Source organism: Cyclopterus lumpus, chromosome 11 (genome assembly GCF_009769545.1).
Source record: "Cyclopterus lumpus isolate fCycLum1 chromosome 11, fCycLum1.pri, whole genome shotgun sequence".
In the NCBI taxonomy this organism is placed as follows: domain Eukaryota; kingdom Metazoa; phylum Chordata; class Actinopteri; order Perciformes; family Cyclopteridae; genus Cyclopterus; species Cyclopterus lumpus.
The window spans coordinates 334,483-359,473 of NC_046976.1; the positions used below are offsets into that span (position 1 = coordinate 334,483).

Sequence of the window (24,991 nt, forward strand, 5' to 3'; positions counted from 1 at the left end):
CAGGGATATGGGTGCGACCCCCACCCCAAGTGCCTTCTCTCCAGGGCACATGTAGGTCGGGTTTAGGATTTCCTCAAAGTGCTGAGAACAGCCTGGGGAGCCATCAGATGGGTTGCCAGAACCTCCTTGAGCCCAACCGAAAGTCCTTCTCCATGACCTCCCCAAACTCCTCCCATGCCCAAGTTTTAGCATCCACTGCAGCCGCAGCCTTTCTGACCTGCTGGTACCTGTCAGTTGCTTCAGGAGACCCCTGGGCCAAAAGGGCCAAAAGGCTTCCCTCACCCCCCGGTGTCCATATATGTATATAGTATATAGTCTGGCCGCGCGCAAGCAGTAAAGAGAGGGTGTAGGGAGCAGAGACGTGCCTCTGCCTTCCACAGGTCTACGCCTTCTACTGCTTGCCAGAGCCTGGCAGGACTGGAAGTTTACAAATGTTCTCCACGTGTGAGCCAAGATTGAATATGGTGGCCTCAACCCAAATGTAGTATATACTATATACTAACTTAGAAGTAGTAATTTAAATGCCGAATCTGTTAGTAGAGATTATATCAATTGTATCTGATGACCGTTTGGAGGGGCTAGACTCCTAATAGATCAGACACAGGGGACATTTGACTGCAGTTTTATTGTTGATCTTCTCCAGCAGCATTCAGGCTCAAAGTTATTGGGTCTACTAGTGTACGTAAATTCAAAACCAGTAGATGGCGACAATGCAACATGTTGGACGCTGGCTGCCATTAATAACGAGACAAGAAGAAGAAGAATGACGTAACGTGACGTCAACACGTAAAGTTAGTGTACTTTCCACCTTTTATTATTCTGCTACGCGTCTTAGCATGTGCAGCCTTGACGGTTCAGCCTAATTGACGACGTACATCCTCCGAGAATTCCCTTTGTAATACAAGGCTCACCCTCCAGCAGCAGCATGAGCACGTTGTGGATGGGGAACGTGAGTAACGGCTGCTCCACAACGCGGAACCAACGTGTTGGCTAACGCGACCTGAACATGGGCTAAGGCTACATACGGTGTATGAATGGAAGGCAGTTCAAAACGGCCTTTTAGAAAAGCAACACTTTAATATGGCCGTGCTTGTTGGGCCACGCTTGTAACCCAGTGTTTAGTTTCGGTTCCTCAGCAGCACGTAGCGGTAGCAGCCATTCAAGTAAACCAGCTAACGGCTAGCTCTCCGCTCCACGGCGGTGGGGCTGCTCAGGGACACGCGTGGAACCTTTAAGTTGTCAAAACCCGGCGCTTTTCGGTGTTTATTGTCCATCTAGACCACACCAGACCAGGTCTACATTAACATCCACTGTGCTTATATTCTTAAACCCGGACTAGTACAACATGGAGACTGTAAAATAAAAACATATTTCACGTTCGAGAAAACATTGTCTGTAGATTGTCAAACCTGGCCCATATTTGAAAGAGCGACTGTTTAAAACCCCTTTTTAGATTTGTGAAAACTGAGCTTTTTATGTAGATATTGTCGGGATGCGGAAAAGTCAATGGAATAGTTTATTTTTTATCTGCTTTGTTCAGTTTTTACACATAGAATACATTGATTTGTAATGGGCTTTACCGTGATGTCCAGAAGCTGTCTCAGTTTAAGTGATGGAGAATCAGCCGATCCCCTCAGCGTTCAGCTGACCTGTTTCAGAATGATTCCTGAGCTCTCTCTCACAATCTGTTGGTCTGTAGCTGGAGACTTACATGGATGAGAAGTTTATCACCAGATCCTTTTCCACCATGGGGGAGCAGGTGATTAATGTGCGGATCATACGCAACAAGATGACAGGGTGAGAATTAAATCCACAAGCAGTTGTCTTCTTTGGACTCGCTGTATTCTGACGTTAAACAGTTTGTCATCACCCAGGGGGGCCCTGGGCTACTGTTTTGTTGAGATGACAGATGAGGCAACAGCGGAGAGATGTCTCCGCAAAATCAACGGAAAAGCTTTACCAGGAGCCAATCCGGTAAGGATGTTCAGACAGTAACCATGTTTTTATCTCGGTTGTCCTGGAAAATTTGCATTTTTTTAAAATGTTTTATTTCTCACAGCCCACAAGATTCAAATTAAACCGAGCCACCTTTGGAAAACAAGACAGTGGGTGAGTCCATATGGAGAAGCAGGAAATCAAAGATGACCATGACATTTCAGGCTATTTTTCAACCTGACCCGATTTTCTTCTGTTTTTAAGTCTAACTAACTGACTAATAGAGACAACACTTTCTGAAATTGGTCCGGTATTGAGGGAGAGCGCTGCAGAAGACAGCCATTCACGAGCGGCAATGTAATATCAGAGCAACCTGGCACCGCCAATGTGCGTCCACTAAAAGGGCTTGTTTTTTTTCCCAGAAAAGCATTGATTGTTATTTGATTTGTTAATGTAACATTATGGATTATGTGTTGCCAAAAGACAACAGTGGAAACACGACTGCAAGCCAGGCAGTTTGTTGTGTTTAACTACAGAAAGCATAGCTTGGTGTTCTTTAAATATTTCCAATGTCACAGTGGATGAGGTCTTTAAATTCGATGGCAACAGGCAGAGAAGGGTGAACCAGCTGCTGTGAGGCCATAGAGCTCCGGAGACTGCTGTGACCCTCCGACCACAGAGAGCTGTTACTGCTCCATATTCAGATTTTACAAGACTTAGACATAATAGCAAACAGACTGGATCAAGGGAATCTTAAAGCAAAGCATTTCGTTCTCTCTAGAGTTCCTTCCATAATGTTCAGACACTTCTACCAATCTGAGTCTGTTAGTGGCAGAAACGAGTGCTTTCATTTAGGGCTGCACATGAGTCAAATATGAATGGCGATCAGGATTTTGTCTTCCCACAACAAAGTGAACTTTGACTGCAACGTTTACAATTTTTTTTATACATTGCACATTTGAGGAAGGGAATATGAAGTGTTTATATTACACATGCATACATATTGATATTGCACATGAATGAATGAGTAATTTGCCTGTTTTTTTATGATATGTGCGGTCTAATGGGAGAAGTGTTGGTTGTGCATATTGTCATCATTTTGTCCATCATGCAGCCCTTCACATATTTATATTTCAGCTGACCTGATGACAGCGTTATCCATCAGGACTAGACCATATTCAAAGGTTGTTGTCGCCATTAGTCACGTAAACGTTTAGCTTGAGAATACTGACGTTTCCCTGTAAGATGTCTACGTAATGACAGAATGAGTCATTGATGCATCACATGTCTTTTTCCTGTTGTAGTCAGATGTATTCTCTGTTTGTGGGAGATCTAACTCCAGAGGTGGATGATGGGATGCTTTACGAGTTCTTTTACAACCGCTACCCTTCCTGCCGAGGTGGAAAAGTGGTGCTGGACAGCATGGGCAACTCCAAGTGAGTATTAGAATGTCCCTATTAATGTGACAAATGTGCATTTATTGTTGGCCTGCATCCATGTAGGTATGTGTGCATGAGCCTCATTTAGCCTTTCCACAGTGTGTATCTGACCAAAGAGTGCGAGGGAGATTCAAGATTCCTTTTCCACTGTAAAGCTACTGATAACGGAACACTCTGTAATTTCTTTCAATCTAGGCTAATTAGGGTCCGAGCGACTGACGAAGTATTCGCTCGGATTCTTATTATTCCGCTTTTTATTTTAGAACATTGGGAGCAAACTTGGATATTTGGAAAACTAACCAAATGTGGCACGCTTGTCAGGCTTGGTGAAAATCGGCGTATGATAAAGGAGTAACATTTTTTCATTTTGTAGTTGCTCTCTAGCGCCCCCTCAAATTTTGACCGGCGACGCCCCTCACCCAGAATGTCCGATTGACTTGAAATTTCCATATCCACCTGCTCTACAAAAAAGCCTCTCAGACCCCTAAGGTCCGCCTACTTAGATTTTCTGCCATTTTGAATTTTGTGAAAAACACACAATTGACTGCCTACACTACATGCTTGGTCCAAATCAACAAAACCTGATATCAATCAAATCATTGAAGCCAGATGACCTAGAATATGTCAACCGTTTTTTGATATCTCATTGTGGTAAGGATCTATGGCCCAATGAATATCTTAGGGGCGTGTCTTGTTTTTTAATGCTCATAGCGTCAACACTATTGGGACTAATCACTCAAACATTTTTCCTAAGTGCACATGGCATGCCTTAACATGCAAAACAAATCTTGTGCGATTTGACCACTAGGGGGCGGTACAATAATTCGCAGAAGTTGGCCGTTTTTTGCTCGTTTTGGGCACTTTTCGCCGTTATACATTTAACGTTATCTCCCACAAAAAATATCCAATCGACTTCAATCTTTTTTTCCATGATCTGCAGGCCTTGAAGATGGTTATTCTGAGAAAAAAAACAGGGTTTTCACGGCTTCTCACTTGTCGTTAAAAAAAATTCAAATAAAATCCCACTTTCTGTGTTGTTTTATGCTAGAGATTGTTGCTTTAACTAAACCAATCTTTCCAAAAATTATCATGCATGATGCCAATCAAGCCCCAAACACATTTCCAAGAAGAAACATTCAAAATTTGCATTGGAACACCTATTAAAAAAATAAAATGACAAGTTTTAGACACTAATGTCTTATGGTTATGAGTTCCGCTCAAAATATTTCAGCAAACCGGTGGCCCAGTGAGATAAACACTTGCCTTTGAGTGCGGGAGTCATGTATTCAAATCCAGGCAAGGGCTAATTTTTTCATCACTTTTTTTTACCTTTAATTTACATGACGTGGTCTAGACTTCACGTAGAGACACATGATGCATGTATCCGTTCACATTCTCATTGCGCCCCCTACTGGCCAAAACAAATAAGCCTAAAATGCATCAGATTCACATATAATTTACACAACGTGGTCTACACTTCACGTAGAGACACATGGTGCATGTATTTGTTCACATTCTCAAAGTGCCACCTGCTGGCTCAACTGGACTTGCTCAAATCTGCCCCAAACTTGTTGTGCTTGTTACAAGTCACGGCCTGAGGATATCGCCAAGCTTATTTTCAGTGTATAGTCGAAGCGCCACCTACTGGCGAAAGAAAATCAGCGTTACGCGACAAACGGTAAAACATACGACCGGCGGCCCTGCGTTCTCGGCCGAGTGGGTCGGCGTCCCGCTGGCGCCCCCGACTGGCGCGAATGAGCGAGGACCCGTTCATCGCTGCTCGCAGCTTTAATTTGTCATTGCTTTTTGGGTTGTATTCATTGACTGACTTTAGTGGAGGGTTTCCTCTTCAGATCTGTTCCCAATGCTGCTGAGATCACTCATTAGCTGGGACAGTTCAGCACAACCAGACAAGTCGTCTTCTATTCCACACATTATTCTTTTCAATCCAGTAGTTTCAGCTGAAACAGCCATCGTAAAATACACTGAATTCAAACTCAACACAAACAAAATGAAACTGACCAAAAACCTTACATTCTTTTCTCTATGGCAAAGGTGGTGCGTGTTGATACGGCGGCTGGTAGTTCCCACAGACGTAGCTACATTTAGGACAGGAGACTGCATGCATCTTTATAGAAACTGGCTTCATCACAACATCCCAGATCAAGCTATTGCACTTGACGAGGCACAGTATGACGCGCCAAAAGAACGCAAGACTCTTCTATAAAGAGATGAGGCGCACTGTGTGTTCACATCATGATGCTAAAACGCAGTAAAAGTTGAAGGACAAGGATTCCCTGATTAAAGTCTCCCTTCTCTCATTACATGTTTAATGCTAAGATGTGTAAGATTCGTGTTCAAAGCTCCGGGTCCCGTGGCCGCAGGAAATTCAGGATTCGAGTTTAACAATATTTAATGGCAAAGATAATACTCATGTAGCGTTCACGATCGTGGGGCCAGAAAGGAGGAACTCTCCACAGACGGACTGCAGCTCCCAAGGAGCCACAGACCGGGGCTGTCTCGAGTCTCCAGACCAGTAGAACCATGTCTCCAGACCAGTAGAACCATGTCTCCAGACCAGTAGAACCATGTCTTCAGACCAGTAGAACCATGTCTCCAGACCAGTAGAACCATGTCTCCAGACCAGTAGAACCATGTCTCCAGACCAGTAGAACCATGTCTCCCCAGAACAAATGCTCGGTCGTTAGTCTGGTCATGCAAATGAATTCACACCTAAAGGTTAGTTCTATTGGTCAGTTCAAAGGATGCCGCCGTTCTGTTCGCTAAGCCAATTGATAAATTAGCGGGGTCAAAGCTCACTCTTCCGGTCAAGGACAGGAAGTTCCCCTTCACAATAAAACCCTATTATCCTGCCTTCAGAATAAAAGCAACACATTAGGTTTCAATCGGCATCCATTTTAACTATTGTCTAAACAATAAAACATTCATTCATTCTCATGCATCATACAGTTAATAATTACATTTGTCATTAAAACAGAATAATAAAACAGTGATCCTCTCTTATGTTTCATAATACATTCCTCCAGAATATTCCTCATAATATCCCAAATTAATTATCATATCTTTCTTTATGTATTAATTTAAAACATAAACTTCTCTTATCTACATGTGCAAATATATATAAAATCCACTACAACCTAACAGATGCCGACCATATTATTTGCCCAGAAAATTCACCAGAGTTTATATTGCTTCTGTTTACATTCTCCTGAGGCAAAACAAAACCAAAACCACAGGAACTGTAGGAGGCCATCAGCAGACGCATGACAAAACAACTGGATGGTATTTTTTTATTATAGCTGGTGATTTGAATCAAACAAATCTCAGATCTGTTTTACTTAAATTCCACCAGCATGTCCACATCTCCACGAGAGGAAACTATACAGTAGACCATGTTTACACACACATTCCCGCCACCTCTGTCCCGTAGCCTGCAGCAGAGGTCTGGTAATGTCACAAACTCCTGAGGCCAGGTGTTAAAGTGAAATGGTGTCCAACTGTTGTGTGCCAGAACCAGCAACGGCGTTGGGAGCAGACGGAGATGGTGTTGGTGATCAAGATGGATTTAGATCCCATTGTGATCCTACAGTTGAGAATCTCAGCATTAATCAACCTGCTCACTATGGCTGTTTTAATGTTGGTTTGAGCAGAAACGTTGTAAGAATTCTGTTCTCCACCAGCTGTCCTCATTAAATACAAAGAGACGGTCAGCTGTACTGTCTTCCTCTCTTTAGGGGCTGTGGCTTTGTTCAGTTCCCAGACGAGCGGCTGCAGAAGCGGGCTTTAGAGGACTGTCAGGGTGCTGTGGGACTGGGTGGTAAACCCCTGAGACTGAGCCTGGCTGCCAACAAGTGAGTTATTCTGCTCAGAGGATTAATTTGTGCCAGGAGCACGAGCCACATGATGGGTGGAGTTCAGCAGTGTCTCTTCCTGCCTCTTGAGTTTAAGGAACAGGCAGCAGCAGCAGCCGTCAGAGCACAGATCGTGGCAGTCCAGCTCAGGATACAAGCCCAACTATGACCAGTACAACCAGTACCAGCAACAGGCCTATCCTGGGTATTACCCCTCCTGGGGCTACGATCAGACTGGAGGAGGGTACGGCTACAACTACCAGCAGTATGATTACTCGCAGTATCCTCCACCACAGGTAAGTGATGACACCTCTCAGCCAGTCATCATTAACAGATGTGACTCCCTCTAACATGTGTTCTCTGTCTAGGAGAGTGAGGCTGTTCAGGATGATGGACTTGAAGGTTGGTATTGGGATGAAGAACAACAAATTACCCTTATTTTCATTATTGACTTGTGTATCAATCAGAGTTGTGATTGTTTATTCTGTTTAGTCTTCAAATTGTTTATTGTAAATCTTAAAGGTGTTTATTGCATCACTACACATACCTGAAGCATAATACTTGGGTTTAGTTCCTGCTTCAGAACAATGTTCTATTTGCTAATGAAATCAATGTCATATAAATAATTTCAGCCGACAAAGGATTTATGTTGTCAGGATATGTCTGTTAAACTTTGTAATGGACCGTTACTGTGCTGCAGATCCCAGTCCAGAGCTGGATGTGGTGGAGGCCAACAGGAAGTTCATGGAGCTCAGTGAAGAACTGTATGACGCTCTGATTGAGTGTCACTGGCAGCCAGCAGAGCTCTCTCCAGAGCAGGACTATATGACCTCCAGCCTTCCAGAGCCCGTCTACTGCTGACTGTCATCTGGTGCTTTCTATGTCCAGATGCCTGCTCACAGTATGGATCCTTAAGGACATGAAGGACAGAAGTCATGCGCAGTGCTCTTCAACAAAACCTGTTTCTGATGTTTTTATGAATCCACAGAATGCGCTCAATAGATAATGTGTTAAAGTGTCTTATTTCCAACATAGTTCCAAAATGTTATGACAGACACAAAACATGGAATGTAAAATGAAATGATCAAATCCTAAAAACTAAAATGTCATGGATCAAGTAAACCAAAAAGAAATGTTGATACCATTACACACCAGTTTTGTGTCAGCGTTAAACGGATAAGCTGACATATTGGCTTCAGGTACAAGACACGTTTTATGATGTATGCCGATCCTATGTAATCATTATTCTGACGATGTGTTGGTAGAAAACTGAAAGGGTCAAGCTGTAATAATCAGCACAGCCAATCAGGAATGTCAGTTTTGTTTTCATCTCTACTGATGTTGCCTCTGAAGAATTACAGAGCAGTCAGTTGTACACATGTAGAGAAAAGCTTGTTCATCTTTGATCAGATGTACTTGAATAAAATGAGCATAACGCTGAAATGCCACAAACTAAATGTGTTACTGACATCCATCCATGTCTTTGAAACCAGATATAAGTAGCACGCCCTTCCATTCACATTGAGTACTTTGTAGGAAAGCAGTGTTCATCTATATAGAATGTGTATAGTATGCATACATGCACAGGATTTGTATCGCATGTTGTCACTGTTCCTGGTGGAAAAGACAAAGCACTGGTCCTAGTGCTGTTCAGTGGACTCTCCAGCAGGTGGAGCCGTCACAGCTACTGTCAATAGGCCAGTGTGCGTGTGCATGAAGAGATACTAGTGTCATAACGAAATATAAACTGAAAACAAAGGCTTTTGTGGAAGGTGGGAAACCAAGAGCTAACGTAAAATAAACCTGAGACTGCTCAAAGAGTTGGAGGTTGTGTCCAAATTAACTCCACGCCTTTATACAAAACACAATGTTATTGTAGACAAATCATACATACAGCTGGTACACATCCAGCATACCCACTATTGAGGATTGATGATCATTTATATTTCTGGTTTATGAGACAGAATTCAGTTTGTATTTTAAAGTCAGTTTATTTTATATAGCCCAATATCACAAATGACAAATTATCCTCAGAGGGCTTTACAATCTGTACACATACGACATCCCTGACCTTTGACCTCACATTGAATCAGGAAAAACTCCCCAAAAATAACCTTTCACAGGGAAAAAAGGGAAGAAACCTTCAGGAGAGCAACAGAGGAGGATCCTTCTCCCCGGAGTTACATAAACGCATTCAATGAATATGACAATGTATGAATAATTAGGAGGCATGGACTAAGATCCATATTTCAACAATCCATGAAACAGAAAGAGGTAGAGAGGAGGGGCATCAGTAGGGCCATGGCAGGAGGCCAGGCCCTTGAGGCAGGAGGCACAAAGAAGGACGCAGGGCTACTGAGGAAGAGGCCAGGGGCAGGATGCAGGAAGCAGGGGTAAGGAGTCAGGGGCAGGGCCCAGGACCCAGGAGCCAGGACCGGCTCCAGACACCCAGGTCCAATGGACCCTATGAGGCGAGAAGGCACAAAGACTCTGGGGAAGAAGTAGAGTTAGTAATGTCTCAATGGACTTAAGAGACTTATTAGAGCAGCCTGATAATAAGGAGTTGCAGTAATCTAATCTAGAAGTAACAATTCAATTTCAGTTTATTTTGTATAGCCCAATATCACAAATCACAAATTTGCCTCAGAGGGCTTTACAATCTGTACACATACGACATCCCTGTCCCAGGACCTCACATTGAATCAGGAAAAACTCCCCAAAAATAACCTTTCACAGGGAAAAAAGGGAAGAAACCTTCAGGAGAGCAAAAGAGGAGGATCCTTCTCCCCGGATGGACAGAAGCAATAGATGTCATGTGACCAGAAACAAACGCGTGAACCAGATTTCTGCATCGCTTTGAGACAAGATGTGCCTGATTTTTGGAAAATGCAGTCCTTGAGATTTGCTTAACGTGGGAGTTAAAGGACAAGTCTCGGTCAAAGATAACGCCGAGATTCTTTACAGTGGTGTTGGATGCCAGGGAAATGCCATCTACAGAAACCACATCACCAGATAATTGATCTCTGAGGTGTTCAGGGCCCAGTAAAATAACTTCAGTTTTGTCTGAGATTAACATCAGGAAGTTGCAGGTCATCCATGTTTTTATGTCTTTAAGACATTCTTGAATTTTAGCGAGCTGGTTGGTCTCCTCTGGTTTGATCGATAGATATAATTGAGTATCATCTGCATAACAATGAAAGTTTATGGAGTGTTTCCTGATAATGTTGCCCAAAGGAAGCATATATAAGGTAAATAAAATTGGTCCAAGCACAGAACCTTGTGGAACTCCGTGATTAACGTTGGTGCTCATTGAGGCTTCATCGTTTACAAATACAAATTGAGATCGATCTGATAAATAGGATTTAAACCAACTTAGTGCGGTACATGAAATGCCAATCGACTGATCCAGTCTCTGTAATAGGATGTCATTATCAATGGTGTCGAATGCAGCATTAAGGTCTAACAAAAGAAGACGGCCTGAATGAGCCACAGAGTTGAAGGCCTCAAAATGCTTCCAGCAAATAGCTTGTCTGACGGTTTAACGGCCTCTAAAACTTCACTCCTACACCTTTCCAACTGTAGACTTGGGGTGGCTGCTTCTGACAATATTGACAATCAGGCCCTTTTATTGAAGTGACTGACCAGGTTATCCAGAGACGTGAAAGTAAGCAGAGTGTGGACTTCTTTCAAGCATTCGTATCATGTTTTGCCTTTATTGGTCATTCAAGAGTGAAGAGTCTTAAAGGAAATACGTGGGAGAGATGTACAGCACAAGTCTAAGACTGGAACTGAGCTGTGGTATTGGCTGTAACCATTCAGCCACTATGGTGCTCCAATACTTTGGCTTTTTCAGAAATTTCAAATGAGATACAAATATTGGATGGCTTGCGTTGGAATTTGTATTACCTCATTAATTATGCATAACTTTAAGCATTTAAATGTAGGAGTTATATACAAACCACCCCCCCTCCCCCCCAATACAGTTTTCATGAACAGAAATCAGCTATAGAGATCAAAACGGTCTCTTGATCCAAGCTGTAAACCTGGTTATTTCTGCTGTACAGTTGGAGATTTTAACATGGGGAGCCAGACTCAAGCGGACTCAAGTTTTTGGCACTTATAATAATAATAATACTTTAAATTTATATAGCACTTTTCTAGACACTCAAAGACGCTTTACATAAGGCATAGACAAACAGAACACAACTAAATAGAAAAACAAGGAGCAAACAAAACAAACAAACACAATATTTCGGGTAAAAAGGAAAAGCTATGCGGAATGAGTCATGTAGTGGAGGGTAATTCAATTAAATTCAATTCAGTTTATTTTGTATAGCCCAATATCACAAATTACAAATTTGCCTCAGAGGGCTTTACAATCTGTACACATACGACATCCCTGACCTTTGACCTCACATCGGATCAGGAACAACTCCCCAAAAATAACCTTTCACAGGGAAAAAAGGGAAGAAACCTTCAGGAGAGCAACAGAGGAGGATCCCTCTCCCCGGATGGACAGAAGCAATAGATGTCATGTGTACAGAATGAACAGCATTTACAAAGTTACATAAACACATTACATGAATATGACAATGTATGACTGGAACTCCAATCCATGAAACAGAAGGAGGTAGAGAGGAGGGGGCGGGGCATCAGCAGGGCCAACGCGGGAGGCCGGCTCACCAGGCATCAGACACCTCCAGGTCCAATGGACCCTATGAGACGTGAAGTCACAAAGACTCCGGAATGTATTTGTGAACCCTACGTTTTAGGATACAATGAGCACCTATCTCCTCTTCTCTCTCTCCTTATGGATGAATTTACATCTCTCCATTGCACCTTACTAACTCTACTTCCTCCCCGGAGTCTTTGCGACTTCACGTCTACATTCAGACCTACATTCTCTATTCTGAGTAACCGAACATGTTATTGACTTTGTAAAGTTTGCATTAGCATGGTCTTCGTTCAGGGCTGCAGCCAACAATATGGACATTTACTTTTTGTGAATGTGTGAGGTTTCAGCGACCTGGAGAGACCTACAAATGGTGTGTATTTGATCTGCTTACTGCAAACAGGCAAAATTAACATTAAAAGTTGGAAAACAAAACTTGCATACACTTCACAACCTGGTAGCATGAGAGTGGATTTAGTTGCTGTTGTAACTAATTACAGGTTGCAAATAAGGTAGAACCGTATGTGTTGACATATCTAATGTTATCATACTTCCGTAAAAGGAATATTGTTTAGACCTAATATTTTTCTTGATCATGTTATTGTAAGTTATTTCCTTTGTCTGTTTGCCGAAAAGAATGTCGAGGTGGTACTAATTTTAAGCTGTCAGATATAGAGTAATATTGTAAGTGAATAAAAGTAAATAAAGTAAAGTTAAGTAAATAAATGTAAAACAATTAAGTAAATAAATGTATAGCAAAGTGTAACTCCCGTAGCCTATCTACCTCTACACACCGGAGTCATATGCTTAATCTGGGGACCTAATGACAAACAATGTCATATGTGTATTATATAGTTTAGTGTTAAATCCTATTATTATATGGAGGTGTGGAGTGGATTGGCGGCTTATGGCCTGTACTTGAGTCCGAGTAGAGCTACTTTCTAGCAACGAGTTAGGATAAGAGACATATTCGGACTAGTAAAGAAGACTCCACGTTGTCGTCATGTTGTTAGATGCGGGCCCCTGTTATGCTTTTATTTTGAAAAACCCAGTGCCTTGTCAAATGGAGGTTTTGCGGCTCGCTTGACGCTGCTGGTCCGCTTGAAGCGCCGCGCCGCGCCGCACCGCAGACCGACAGACTCCAGAGCGGAGGGCCGAGCTCAGCTGCATCCAAACGACCTCCTGTCACACACATAGACCGTTTAGTCCGGAGGACAGTGAAGACAGCCGAGGACAAACACGCCATGTCGGAATCGAGTTGACAGTTGTTCATGAAGACTCCATCCCGAATGAGCAGGACGTGTTGTGTCCTCCAATGAACAACACGCGGCAACAGGATCCGAGGATTACAGGCAAGTTTCCCAAAGTCCCGGCTGCTGGGTTGGTAACTTGTGGCGTTGAGTCTATGAATCCGGCCCAGAGGCTCGGGGCTCATGGACCCTGTTAGTGGGAGCTTCTGCTCCATGAATGAGTGCCCGGTGAGAGGAATGCAGCAGCGCGCTCGGACACACGCATTCCTGTCGGATTGTTGTCTCCATCGACTAAAGCAGACCCATGTTTAGGGGAGGGAACGTTAGCCCGACACGGCACGGCACGGGCAGTCCACCGCTCAGGTAAAGAAAGATATAACTAATTATTCCTCTCGATAGAAAATCTATATGCGGCTTCTTTCACAAGTAAAGCCTCGAAATGCGATGATCTCAGCGGGTTGAGCCGGTCTCTAGCGGCCTGTGGAGCGATGCGCTGGCAGAACAAGAAGCATTTGATAGACTAGTCGACACCCGCTGCAAGGGTAGCAGTCCATCCCATCATGAAGCACAACTTGTGGCTTCCTTGGAGGGAATTAATGAGTAATGCAGTGGTGCTTTTAGGTGGAAAACATGGTGGAGCAACAATTACTTGTGACAGAAAATAACATCATCTTACAATAAACTGAGTGGGAGATATGATAAAGCTCATTATGGGAGGAGCTACAATGCGAGGTACCACCTGCCCATCAGGACTAACACCTTCATACACCATTCACAAGGACGCATCAACGTGGACCAGGAGAGCAGGGTCGTCCTTCAATCAAGGATCGCAGTTCGATCCCCTCACTACTGATATTCAGTAATTAGTACTATAATAATGCATTTAATAAATTAAGTAATTAGTAGAAGGTTATTTATTTATTATTACAAAACCTGGATATATGCTTCTCTGTATAGGTGTTCCAGTGTAAGAACTGCTTAATAGTCCAACTTATAGAGTTGATTGTAACACAATTTCATTCCCACAAAGTGCTGAGCATTACCTGATCATGTCATATATTTAGTTTGTACTGGAGATGTTTTTTCTAGTTCACAAATTATAACATTGCAGTGTTACATTTAAGGAGCAGATGAGTCTCTCAACTTGCTTGATGTTGTCTTCAATAACCACATTCTCCAGCAGCCACAGTCCTTGTTGTGGTTTCATGTTGTATCTCAGTGGGGACCCTAGCCCCAACATGCAGCTACATTCTTACTTCTGGCGAGTTCCTTGTCAGAGCCTCTGAGCTTAGCCTCTGCAACACTCTGACAAAGAAGCATACACCTGGCTTTAGAGTAGGAGTTTGCTGCAGACGCAACCTAATAGTTTCCTACTGTAATGCATTTGATCTATCATTATTACAGAGACATTACACGTCACATGTGGATGCCTGGAATCCATCTGTGTTTAGCCTTGCCTAACTCACTTTGGTCACTCATTAGTCAGTGGTTGTTTATCATGCACAGTCCTTTTTTAATGTTAATCACCAGTGGAAATAATTAAGAGTGAAACTCCTCGGACCTTCCATGTCTGTGGGGAGCCTGTAAATTCATTGAGGTATACACAAAAGTAAAGAATCACTTGAACATGTGCTGTTCTTCTTGAGTTCCCACATGGGTCATAAAGAAAGCCGAATAAAATGGAGAAACAGCTTCAAACACTCTGACTGCAGTTACTGGAGGTCCTGAGTATGTTGCAATGAGTGTTCTCACCATGCTGACTGTCAGACCCCTCATAGCAAAGTCATTTCTCCCTCTTGTGTAAATATTTCTGTACAGAGGAGGCTGGGCCACACCACCCTTCTTCAGAGCTGTTTAGATAACGGGGGGGGGGGGGGGGGGGGGGGGGGTGCCCAGACAGTTATGCCGCCATGGAAGAGAAATGTCCCTCCCAACCGAGCACAAATTTGTATTAATCATTTAAGGTGCCAACTCCAAAGTTCAGAGCACATCTAGAATTAAGGGATTGCCTCCACAAAGCTCCCAACAAGCCGACAGCTAATGCTGCGTTCACACCAAATGCAGCATAAGCCTGCTTCCACTTGGGATGGAGCGCGTCTCATTTCTGCGAACATGGCCAAGTTGATTAACAGACTTAATCCATGACCCAGAGTTCAGATCAGGAAGCAGAAGCAGAGTTGTAGTCTTCCACCCTTCTCTGCACTTCCATTCGAGCAGTTACCCACCCTTAACCTTAACTCTATAGAGACTGTGTCTGTCCCATGGCCACTTAAATTAATTAAATCAAAAGTAACCAGAAGAGGAGTCATACAAAAATAACGTCATAAAAGGTTAACATCACTACTGCAACAGTGCAACAAAACAGGATAAGAGGAGGTGGAGTAGCAGCCATCTTTGACTCAAGCTTATTAATGAATCCTAAATCTAAACTAAACTACAACTCATTTGAAAGCCTTGTTCTTAGTCTTTCACATCCAACCTGGAAAACATTACAGCCAATTATATTTGTTATACTGTACTGGCCACCAGGTCCATATTCAGAATTTATATCTGAATTTTCAGAGTTTCTATCAAGTTTAGTCCTTAAAACTGATAAGGTTATTATTGTAGGAGATTTTAATATTCATGTGGATGTTGATAATGATTGCCTTAGTGCTGCATTTATCTCATTGTTGGACTCGATTAGCTTCTGTCAGAGAGTACAGAAACCCACTCACTGCTTTGGCCACACCCTCCACCTTGTTCTTACATATGGCATTGACATTGAGCATTTGGAGGTCTTCCCACAGAACCCTCTTCTGTCAGACCATTACCTCATAACTTTTGAGTTTATACTCCCGGAGTGTACACCGTTAGTCAAAAGTTTCTACACCAGAAGTCTAACTGACAGTGCTGTAGCTAAATTTAAAGAAGCGATTCCTTCTGCATTTGATTCAATACCACGTCTCAATGTGACGGAGGACTCCTGTGCTAACTTTAGTCCATCCCAGATTGATCATATAGTCGATAGTGCTACAGGCTCACTGAGAATGACACTAGACTCGATAGCCCCTCTGAAGAAGAAGACGGTGAGGCAAAGGAGGTTTGCTCCCTGGTATAACCCTCAGACCCGCGACCTAAAGCAAACTTCACGAAAGCTCGAAAGCATATGGCGTTCCACCAATCTGGAAGAATCACGCTTAGTTTGTATTTGATCTGCTTACTGCAAACAGGCAAAATTAACATTAAAAGTTGGAAAACAAAACTTGCATACACTTCACAACCTGGTAGCATGAGAGTGGATTTAGTTGCTGTTGTAACTAATTACAGGTTGCAAATAAGGTAGAACCGTATGTGTTGACATATCTAATGTTATCGTACTTCCGTAAAAGGAATATTGTTTAGACCTAATATTTTTCTTGATCATGTTATTGTAAGTTATTTCCTTTGTCTGTTTGCCGAAAAGAATGTTGAGGTGGTACTAATTTTAAGCTGTCAGATATAGAGTAATATTCTAAGTGAATAAAAGTAAATAAAGTAAAGTTAAGTAAATAAATGTAAAACAATTAAGTAAATAAATGTATAGCAAAGTGTAACTCCCGTAGCCTATCTACCTCTACACACCGGAGTCATATGCTTAATCTGGGGACCTAATGACAAACAATGTCATATGTGTATTATATAGTTTAGTGTTAAATCCTATTATTATATGGAGGTGTGGAGTGGATTGGCGGCTTATGGCCTGTACTTGAGTCCGAGTAGAGCTACTTTCTAGCAACGAGTTAGGATAAGAGACATATTCGGACTAGTAAAGAAGACTCCACGTTGTCGTCATGTTGTTAGATGCGGGCCCCTGTTATGCTTTTATTTTGAAAAACCCAGTGCCTTGTCAAATGGAGGTTTTGCGGCTCGCTTGACGCTGCTGGTCCGCTTGAAGCGCCGCGCCGCGCCGCACCGCAGACCGACAGACTCCAGAGCGGAGGGCCGAGCTCAGCTGCATCCAAACGACCTCCTGTCACACACATAGACCGTTTAGTCCGGAGGACAGTGAAGACAGCCGAGGACAAACACGCCATGTCGGAATCGAGTTGACAGTTGTTCATGAAGACTCCATCCCGAATGAGCAGGACGTGTTGTGTCCTCCAATGAACAACACGCGGCAACAGGATCCGAGGATTACAGGCAAGTTACCTCATAACTTTTGAGTTCATACTCCCGGAGTATACACCGTTAGTCAAAAGTTTCTACACCAGATGTCTAACTGACAGTGCTGTAGCTAAATTTAAAGAAGCGATTCCTTCTGCATTTGATTCAATACCACGTCTCAATGTGACGGAGGACTCCTGTGCTAACTTTAGTCCGTCCCAGATTGATCATATTGTCGATAGTGCTACAGGCTCACTGAGAATGACACTAGACTCGATAGCCCCACTGAAGAAAAAGACAATGAGGCAAAGGAGGTTTGCTCCCTGGTAGAACCCTCAGACCCGCGACCTAAAGCAAACTTCACCAAAGCTCGAAAGCATATGGCGTTCCACCAATCTGGAAGAATCACGCTTAGTTTGGCGAGATAGCCTTAAAACATATAAAAAGGCTCTCCGTAATGCCAGAGCAGCCTATTACTCATCAGTAATAGAGAAAAATAAGAACAACCCCAGGTTTCTCTTTAGCACTGTAGCCAGGCTGACAGAGAGTCACAGCTCTGTGGAGCCGTGTATTCCTATAGACCTCAGTAGTAATGACTTTATGAACTTCTTCAATGAAAGGATTTTAACTATTAGAGGCAAGATTGTTGATCTCTTGCCCTAAACTACTGCCGATCTGTCATCAAGAGGGGTGGCCTTGGAAACGGCTGTATGCCCTGGTCTATATTTGGTTGCCTTTAATTGACACCTCTCTGTTGGATATTGTTAATGTGTCTTTGCTAACAGGCCATGTACCACATTCCTTCAAAGTAGCTGTAATTAAACCTCTCCTGAAAAAGCCCACTCTTAATCCAGAGGTGTTGGCTAACTACAGACTGATCTCTAACCTTCCCTTCCTCTCTAAGATCCTTGAGAAAGTAGTCGCAAATCAGTTGTGTGACTTTCTACATCAGAATAGTTTATTTGAGGAGTTTCAGTCAGGATTTAGAAAACACCACAGCACAGAGACAGCACTGGTGAAAATTACAAATGACCTCCTAATTGCATCAGATAAAGGACTCATCTCCGTACTGGTATTATTAGACCTTAGTGCTGCGTTCGACACCATTGATCATGACATCCTATTACAGAGACTGGATCAGTCGATTGGCATTTCAGGTACCGCACTAAGTTGGTTTAAATCCTATTTATCAGATCAATCTCAATTTGTATTTGTAAACGATGAAGCCTCAATGACCACCAATGTTAATCACGGAGTTCCACAAGGTTCTGTGCTTGGACCAATTTTATTTACCTTATTTATGCTTCCTTTGGCAAACATTGTCAGGAAACACTCCATAAACGTTCATTGCTATGCAGATGATACTCAATTATATCTATCGATCAAACCAGAGGAGACAAACCAGCTCGCTAAACTCCAAGAATGTCTTAAAGACATAAAAACATGGATGACCTGCAACTTCCTGATGTTAAACTCAGACAAAACTGAAGTTATTTTACTGGGCCCTGAACACCTCAGAGATCAATTATCTGGTGATGTGGTTTCTGTAGATGGCATTGCCCTGGCATCCAACACCACTGTAAAGAATCTCTAGTTATCTTTGACCGAGACTTGTCCTTTAACTCCCACGTTAAGCAAATCTCAAGGATTGCATTTTTTCATCTACGTAACATTTCAAAAATCAGGCACATCTTGTCCCAAAAAAAGATGCAGAAAAGCTGGTTCACGCGTTTGTTACTTCCAGACTAGATTACTGCAACTCCTTATTATCAGGCTGCTCTAATAAGTCTCTTAGGTACATCCAGTTAATCCAGAATGCTGCAGCTCATGTACTCACAAAAACTAAGAAAAGAGATCACATTACTCCTGTATTAGCTGCTCTGCACTGGCTCCCTGTAAAATCCAGAATTACATTTAAAATTCTTCTCCTCACCTACAAAGCCTTGATTGGTGATGCACCATCATATCTTAAGCAGCTTGTAGTACCATATTGCCCCACTAGAGAGCTGCGCTCACTAAGTACGGGGCTACTTGTGGTTCCTAGAGTCCTAAAAAGTAGGATGGGAGCAAGAGCCTTCAGTTATCAAGCTCTTCTTTTATGGAACCAGCTTCCACTTTCAGTCCGGGAGGCAGACACAGTCACCTCATTCAAGAATATACTTAAGACTTTCCTGTTTGATAGTGCTTATAGTTAGGGCTGAATCAGGTTTGCCCTGGTCCAGCCCCTAGATATGCTGCTATTCTGGTTGTTCTGAGTTTGGACTCATGGTTTAATGCAAAGGTAAGTCGCTTTGGATAAAAGCATCAGCTAAATGACATGTAATGTAATGTAATGTATAGGCTGCTGGGGGATGTTTTAGGATACACTGAGCACCTATCTCCTCTTCTCTCTCTCCTTATGGATGAATTTACATCTCTCCATTGCAAATTACTAACTCTTCTTCCTCCCCGCAGTCGTTGTGACTTCACGTCTCATAGGGTCCATTGGACCTGGCGGTGTCTGATGCCTGGTGAGCCGGCCTCCTGCCTTGGCCCTGCTGATGCGCCCCGCCCCCCCTACATCCTTCTGTTTCATGGATTGGAGTTCCATTCATACATTGTCATATTCATGTTATGTGTTCATGTAACTTTGTAATGCTGTTCATTCTGTACACATGACATCTATTGCATCTGTCCATCAGGGGAGAGGGATCCTTCTCTGTTGCTCTCCTGATGGTTTCTTCCCTTTTTTCCCTGTGAAAGGTTATTTATGGGGAGTTGTTCCTGATCCGATGTGAGGTCCTGGGACAGGGATGTCGTATGTGTACAGATTGTAAAGCCCTCTGAGGCTAATTTGTAATTTGTGATATTGGGCTGTACAAAATAAACTGAATTGAATTGAAACAGTCTTTTTAACATTTAGGTGAAGGCAGGAATCTGAAAGCCATTAGTCATTGTGGACCTGACCTTAAGTGTAGCTTGATCTTTGTTCTTTGCGTCCACATAAATCACTGTATCAGTACAGTGATTTATGTGCACGCACATTTTTATATCCACCTATTGCAGACACCCAGCAAATCATTAATGTATACACTGAATAATAAAAGATCCTAAAACAGAACCCTGGGGTACTCCCACATGAGATCTCAGAGTAGATGATGAAACATCACCCACTCTGACACACTGGGTTCTTCAGCAAGGAAGGAGACTGGAAAATTTGACAGTTTATTAATCAGGACATTATGATTAACTGTGTCAAAAGCCTTCTTGAGGTCAGCTACTTCTATAACACCTTTCTAGTTTTCAGAACACTCAAATCGTCCTAACATGTCGTCATTCACCCATTCGCACACTGGTACGGTGCAGAACAAAGCGGTATAAAACCAGCTTTGTTCCAGCAGCCATCACGCAGGTGAACACATTATTATAATGTAGCCCCCCCTCTCAATTGCTGTTTTAGTCAGGGGCCTCCTACTTTACCCCTGTTAGCATGGGAGGTGCACTGAAAAAGGGTCTATTCAAATTCTCACTATAGCCTACTGTTGGTGTGGGCTCAACTCCCATGTATTTATATAAATATATATCCCGGGTTAAACTCCTTGTGTCCTTTATAAATATAGCAGGTTTCTAACCCTGGAATTCTATCAAGACACTGGATTAACACACATTAACATTTATTCTTATACAAAACAATACGGATAACAGGAAACACACTCATACCATAACAGTCTGTGCTAGGGTACCCTAGGCTGGCACGCTTGTTGGAGCTCAGGTTAATCCTCCTCATCTGCGGGGTCAGTACTCACGGTCCCCAGAAAGAGCGATTGATGCAATCCCACTAAAATCAGCTGGTCCCCTCTGGAAGCGCGATGATCCCCGGGAACCTCCGTCCTGCCTCCCCTCTTCTCGCCAGCTACGTCGTCCTCAAGGAACCCCTCACGGGTTAACCGTCAGCTGGTCCGCCGCATTCCGACCGCGCTTTCAACCCGGCTCACTGTCCTCCGTGTAGCTGCTCCTCGACGCCAATCCCCAAACCCTCCGTTCACTCTTCCGCTAACACACCTGTTCCCCCACTCTCGAAATCATCCCCCGAACTCTAGCTTCACCTCCCCTTTATCTTCACTCACCTCCCTCCTTCTTCTGATTGGCTCCCCACCCTCTGGACACCTGAACCAGCCCAGAAAAGTCAGGACACAACAGAACTCATAACAAAACGCACCACCACATATGTAATCAAATTAATAATTATAACAGTACTTATCTGTATCTTTGAGTACTTTTATCATGCTTGTCCGGTTGTCTGTGTTTGTTGTAATGTATGTCGAGATGGATGCCTCGTTTTCAACTGTTTTCTACTTTTCTCTACTACTGCAAACCAAGTCTACCTACGGGTACTAATAAAGTAACCAAACCAAAGATACCATATATCACTACTATATATCAGGACTAACTAACATTCATACACCGCAGGAACAGCCTGCACTTAATTTGTAATTAAGTGTCTTGTCCAAGTACACATCGACATGGACTAGCGGAGCCAGGGATCGAAACACTGATCCTTTGATTGAAGCACGATCCTGCTCTACCACTAAGCCACAGTCGCTATGTAAAAGATATCTCATCTTCTCAATACTGACTTTGACTTAGTGAAAGTGATGACAGCCTCTCTGGTCTCTTTGGTCCTCTTGGTGAAGCTAGTAGGTACTGAACAACTGGCGACCAGTAGCTGTCAATTAGTGATGACTAAACAATACCTTGGTAAGATGAGTTATATCCTATTGTCACCACTTCTGTTTTACAGCTATGCCAACACCAGTGGGCATTAGTCCCACGTTTTCAAAGTGTACACATAGAGGTTTTACAGATTAATTATTGACGCATCACAATTTTGTGATATATCAGTCCGAAGTTGAAAACATTAAGCGGACTGATTTATTGTGCATCCTCAAATACAGACTGGTATGTATTTGATGAATACAACATGTACATACGTTGTTATAACTGCACTAACTCTTAAACTGTCTTCACTTCTAAAGCCCTCTGACAGGGTGTAACAGGAGCTCTGGACCAACCTGAGCCATGAAGACCCAAAAGGCTCGAGGTATTACACTACCATCACCTCCCTGCCGACGGAAGTCTCGCTTCACCTTAGGCAGAAAGAAGGACGGGGGAATCCAAGGGAAACTTCGCATCCGCTCATTTCCTGGAGCTTTCCTGGTGCTGGGGGTCATTGTGGTGGTTGTCGGCACCGCTCTGGCTGTGGCAGGATACTGGCCCTACAGGATACCGAGAGCATCCATCCTGGGGCCTGCAGATAGGGAAAGTTTCACTGAGTCGCAGACTTCTGGGTGGAGTCTGGGAGCTAAGGGCCTCCTATCTACAGCCAGCCTCATCCACAGTGAGCGGATGAAGCTGCTGGGGCCTGTTATCATGGGGGTGGGACTCTTCATCCTCATATGTGCCAACACAGTCCTGTACGAGAACAGGGACAGAGAGACTCAGATGCTGCTGGCTCAGATGCGCAGTGTAATCTGCTCTGTGTCTGCGGCGGTTCCCTCGGCAGACCTTAACGAAATAGCAGCAGCCAACTCCATGGCCAAACACTACCAGTGGGTGAACAGTTTACCAGCTGCCCATCTCAACATTCTCTGTATGCAGCAGCTAGCCAGCTCGGAGCCGCTGCTCCAAACCAGCCACCCCAGAGACCAGGAGCACAGTGTGGAGAGCATCTACGAGCAAGCTGTTCTCCAGACAGAAGCCCTCCACCACCAGGAGTCAGAGCCTCCGCCGTCCTCCCACTCTTTCTTTTCCAACTCATGTAATTCTAGTCAGACAGACTTTAACACACAGTCTGGTGCCAAGCACGGGGGCAAGCTCAACAACTGCCTGGTGTCTGCCAGCTCTATGTCCACACTGGACGAGGTAGATATGCCAAATATCCAGCCGAGGCGCTGCCACAGTATGAGCTACAGGACTAACCCTTATTCAGCTGGAACTGGTGTGCAGGATGGAACCCGCGCACCGGGGGAGGAGGGAGAAATGAATCAGCTGGTGGTCACAAGAGAGACTGGTTCACAGTTTTGCGTGAACATCCCTTGGCAGGTTGTGGAGGCTGCAGAAAAGCAAACCCGCCGAAGCTGGCCTCGGCTAGACCTGGGCAGCAGCAGACGATATCTGAAACTAGAGAACAAAGAGGACTCCGTGGACAAACTGCTGGACCAGATAGAGCAGCAGTGTTATCAGTGGGATAATAATTTTGGCTCTGGGCCTTTCCAGTGATTGGCTGCTCTCCACTGAGGGATACAATTCCCCTGATAAAAAAGGATCATCATGATATTTTCCACTGGATTCTTTAACTGCACTATATTTAGTTTTTCCTGTGTGGGGCAGAGAAAGGCAGAGCCCCGGATTATCTGTTGTACAGTATTTCTCACAAGGATCTTCCAAAACTTGAGTTTGTTCTCAATCTTCAGTGGAATATTGATACACAGGTTATGGTCTTTGCTTGGCTTCCAACTGGATTTGGCAGATGTTTTATACAATATACAGACCCTACACTGTCACAGCTGGAGAAGCAATTTGACAGACTGTTTACTTCTGCAGTGTGGCTTGGTAGCAATGCAAGAAATCAATGCCAAAATGTGTTGTCCTGTTTCCAGGACGCAGTGTGCACAACCTAGTGTAGCAGAGATAGAAGGGTGATTGTTTTCACTGTGCTATCCATTTTGAACCAAACTACCTGGACTCTTGAGTCCATAAAGTGCTAAGAGCTCTTGACAAATGCAACTAGTATATAAAAATGGGATTTTTTTCCCATACTCCAAATGCAATGCATGGCAGTGATGTACAGTATGTTACATCGTAATACTTATGCAGAGAATGTCACATTTTGTTTTGTGTGTATAAGAAACAATGCTAGTTATAGGATAATTCTGGTTTATTACATCTTGGGTCTTATATTCTTAGTTTTGGCTCCTATCTCTCCAATATCAGCTACAATAACATTGATAACATTGTTCTCCCCAACTTTCTCCCAAGATGGCTGAGATGTGGGAACACGATGACATTACTACATCTGTCTCCGAACTGAGGTGGATGCTTGTAATGGACACTTTGGATGATAACCAGTATAATAGCCACTATTTTCACTACTTCCAATACAGACACACACACCCATGTATGAGCAGCCCCAGCACACAAGACTTCAGCTACAAATCCCCCTCACACATGTGTTTGCCCATATTGCAGTTATGTTAATTATTTTTGCTTTATTAAGACAGTCTGTTTGTCTCACACTTTATTTAAAAACACGTGAATAATGAGCGGAGAGCTACAGCGACGACCACACAGCTAAACACAGCACAAGACAGAACCTGTACCTCCAGGGATGAGTCAGTGATAGCAGCTGTCTCTGTGTCCGTCATGTGAGGACTTTAGGTCAGAAGTCTGACATAAGACCTGAGATCCAGCAGCTTATCACTGTCCTATTCTGTCTCCTGCTCTTTGTTGTCTTTTCTTTTTAAACTTACCCTGTGACATGATGCGTTTACATGTTAAATTGCAACACTTATATTCGCATTACATCTTTAAGTACATTTTATTTTAAGTCTCCCTATTAAGCATTTATAGGCAGTATTTAAACAGTTAATGACTGGTTTATAACAGACTATAATGTAGATGTAAACAGACAAGTGTTTATTAAAGTATTTGTCAACAACT

At 43.3% G+C, this 24,991-nt stretch overlaps 2 protein-coding genes across 6 annotated transcripts; both read left to right on the forward strand.

The window, feature by feature from the left end:
- The first annotated feature begins 733 nt into the window (after nucleotides 1-733).
- LOC117739265 (tRNA selenocysteine 1-associated protein 1-like) lies at nucleotides 734-8,703 on the forward strand. 5 transcript variants are annotated; one of them, XM_034545570.1, is made up of 9 exons: nucleotides 734-791; nucleotides 1,700-1,797; nucleotides 1,875-1,974; nucleotides 2,060-2,109; nucleotides 3,240-3,371; nucleotides 7,130-7,246; nucleotides 7,338-7,542; nucleotides 7,615-7,648; nucleotides 7,947-8,703. In XM_034545570.1, the coding sequence occupies exons 2-9, from the start codon at nucleotides 1,712-1,714 to the stop codon at nucleotides 8,105-8,107; spliced, it is 885 nt and encodes a 294-aa protein (XP_034401461.1). In that variant the 5' UTR covers nucleotides 734-791; nucleotides 1,700-1,711; the 3' UTR covers nucleotides 8,108-8,703. The 5 variants fall into 5 exon arrangements, with proteins under 5 accessions (XP_034401461.1, XP_034401459.1, XP_034401457.1 ...); XM_034545568.1 differs by having other exon boundaries at nucleotides 735-791; nucleotides 1,860-1,974; XM_034545566.1 differs by having other exon boundaries at nucleotides 741-949; nucleotides 1,860-1,974; nucleotides 7,344-7,542.
- Nucleotides 8,704-22,351: 13,648 nt separating this feature from the next.
- tmem200b (transmembrane protein 200B) lies at nucleotides 22,352-23,551 on the forward strand. Its single transcript, XM_034545758.1, has one exon. The coding sequence runs from the start codon at nucleotides 22,352-22,354 to the stop codon at nucleotides 23,549-23,551; it is 1,200 nt and encodes a 399-aa protein (XP_034401649.1).
- Nucleotides 23,552-24,991: the final 1,440 nt, after the last annotated feature.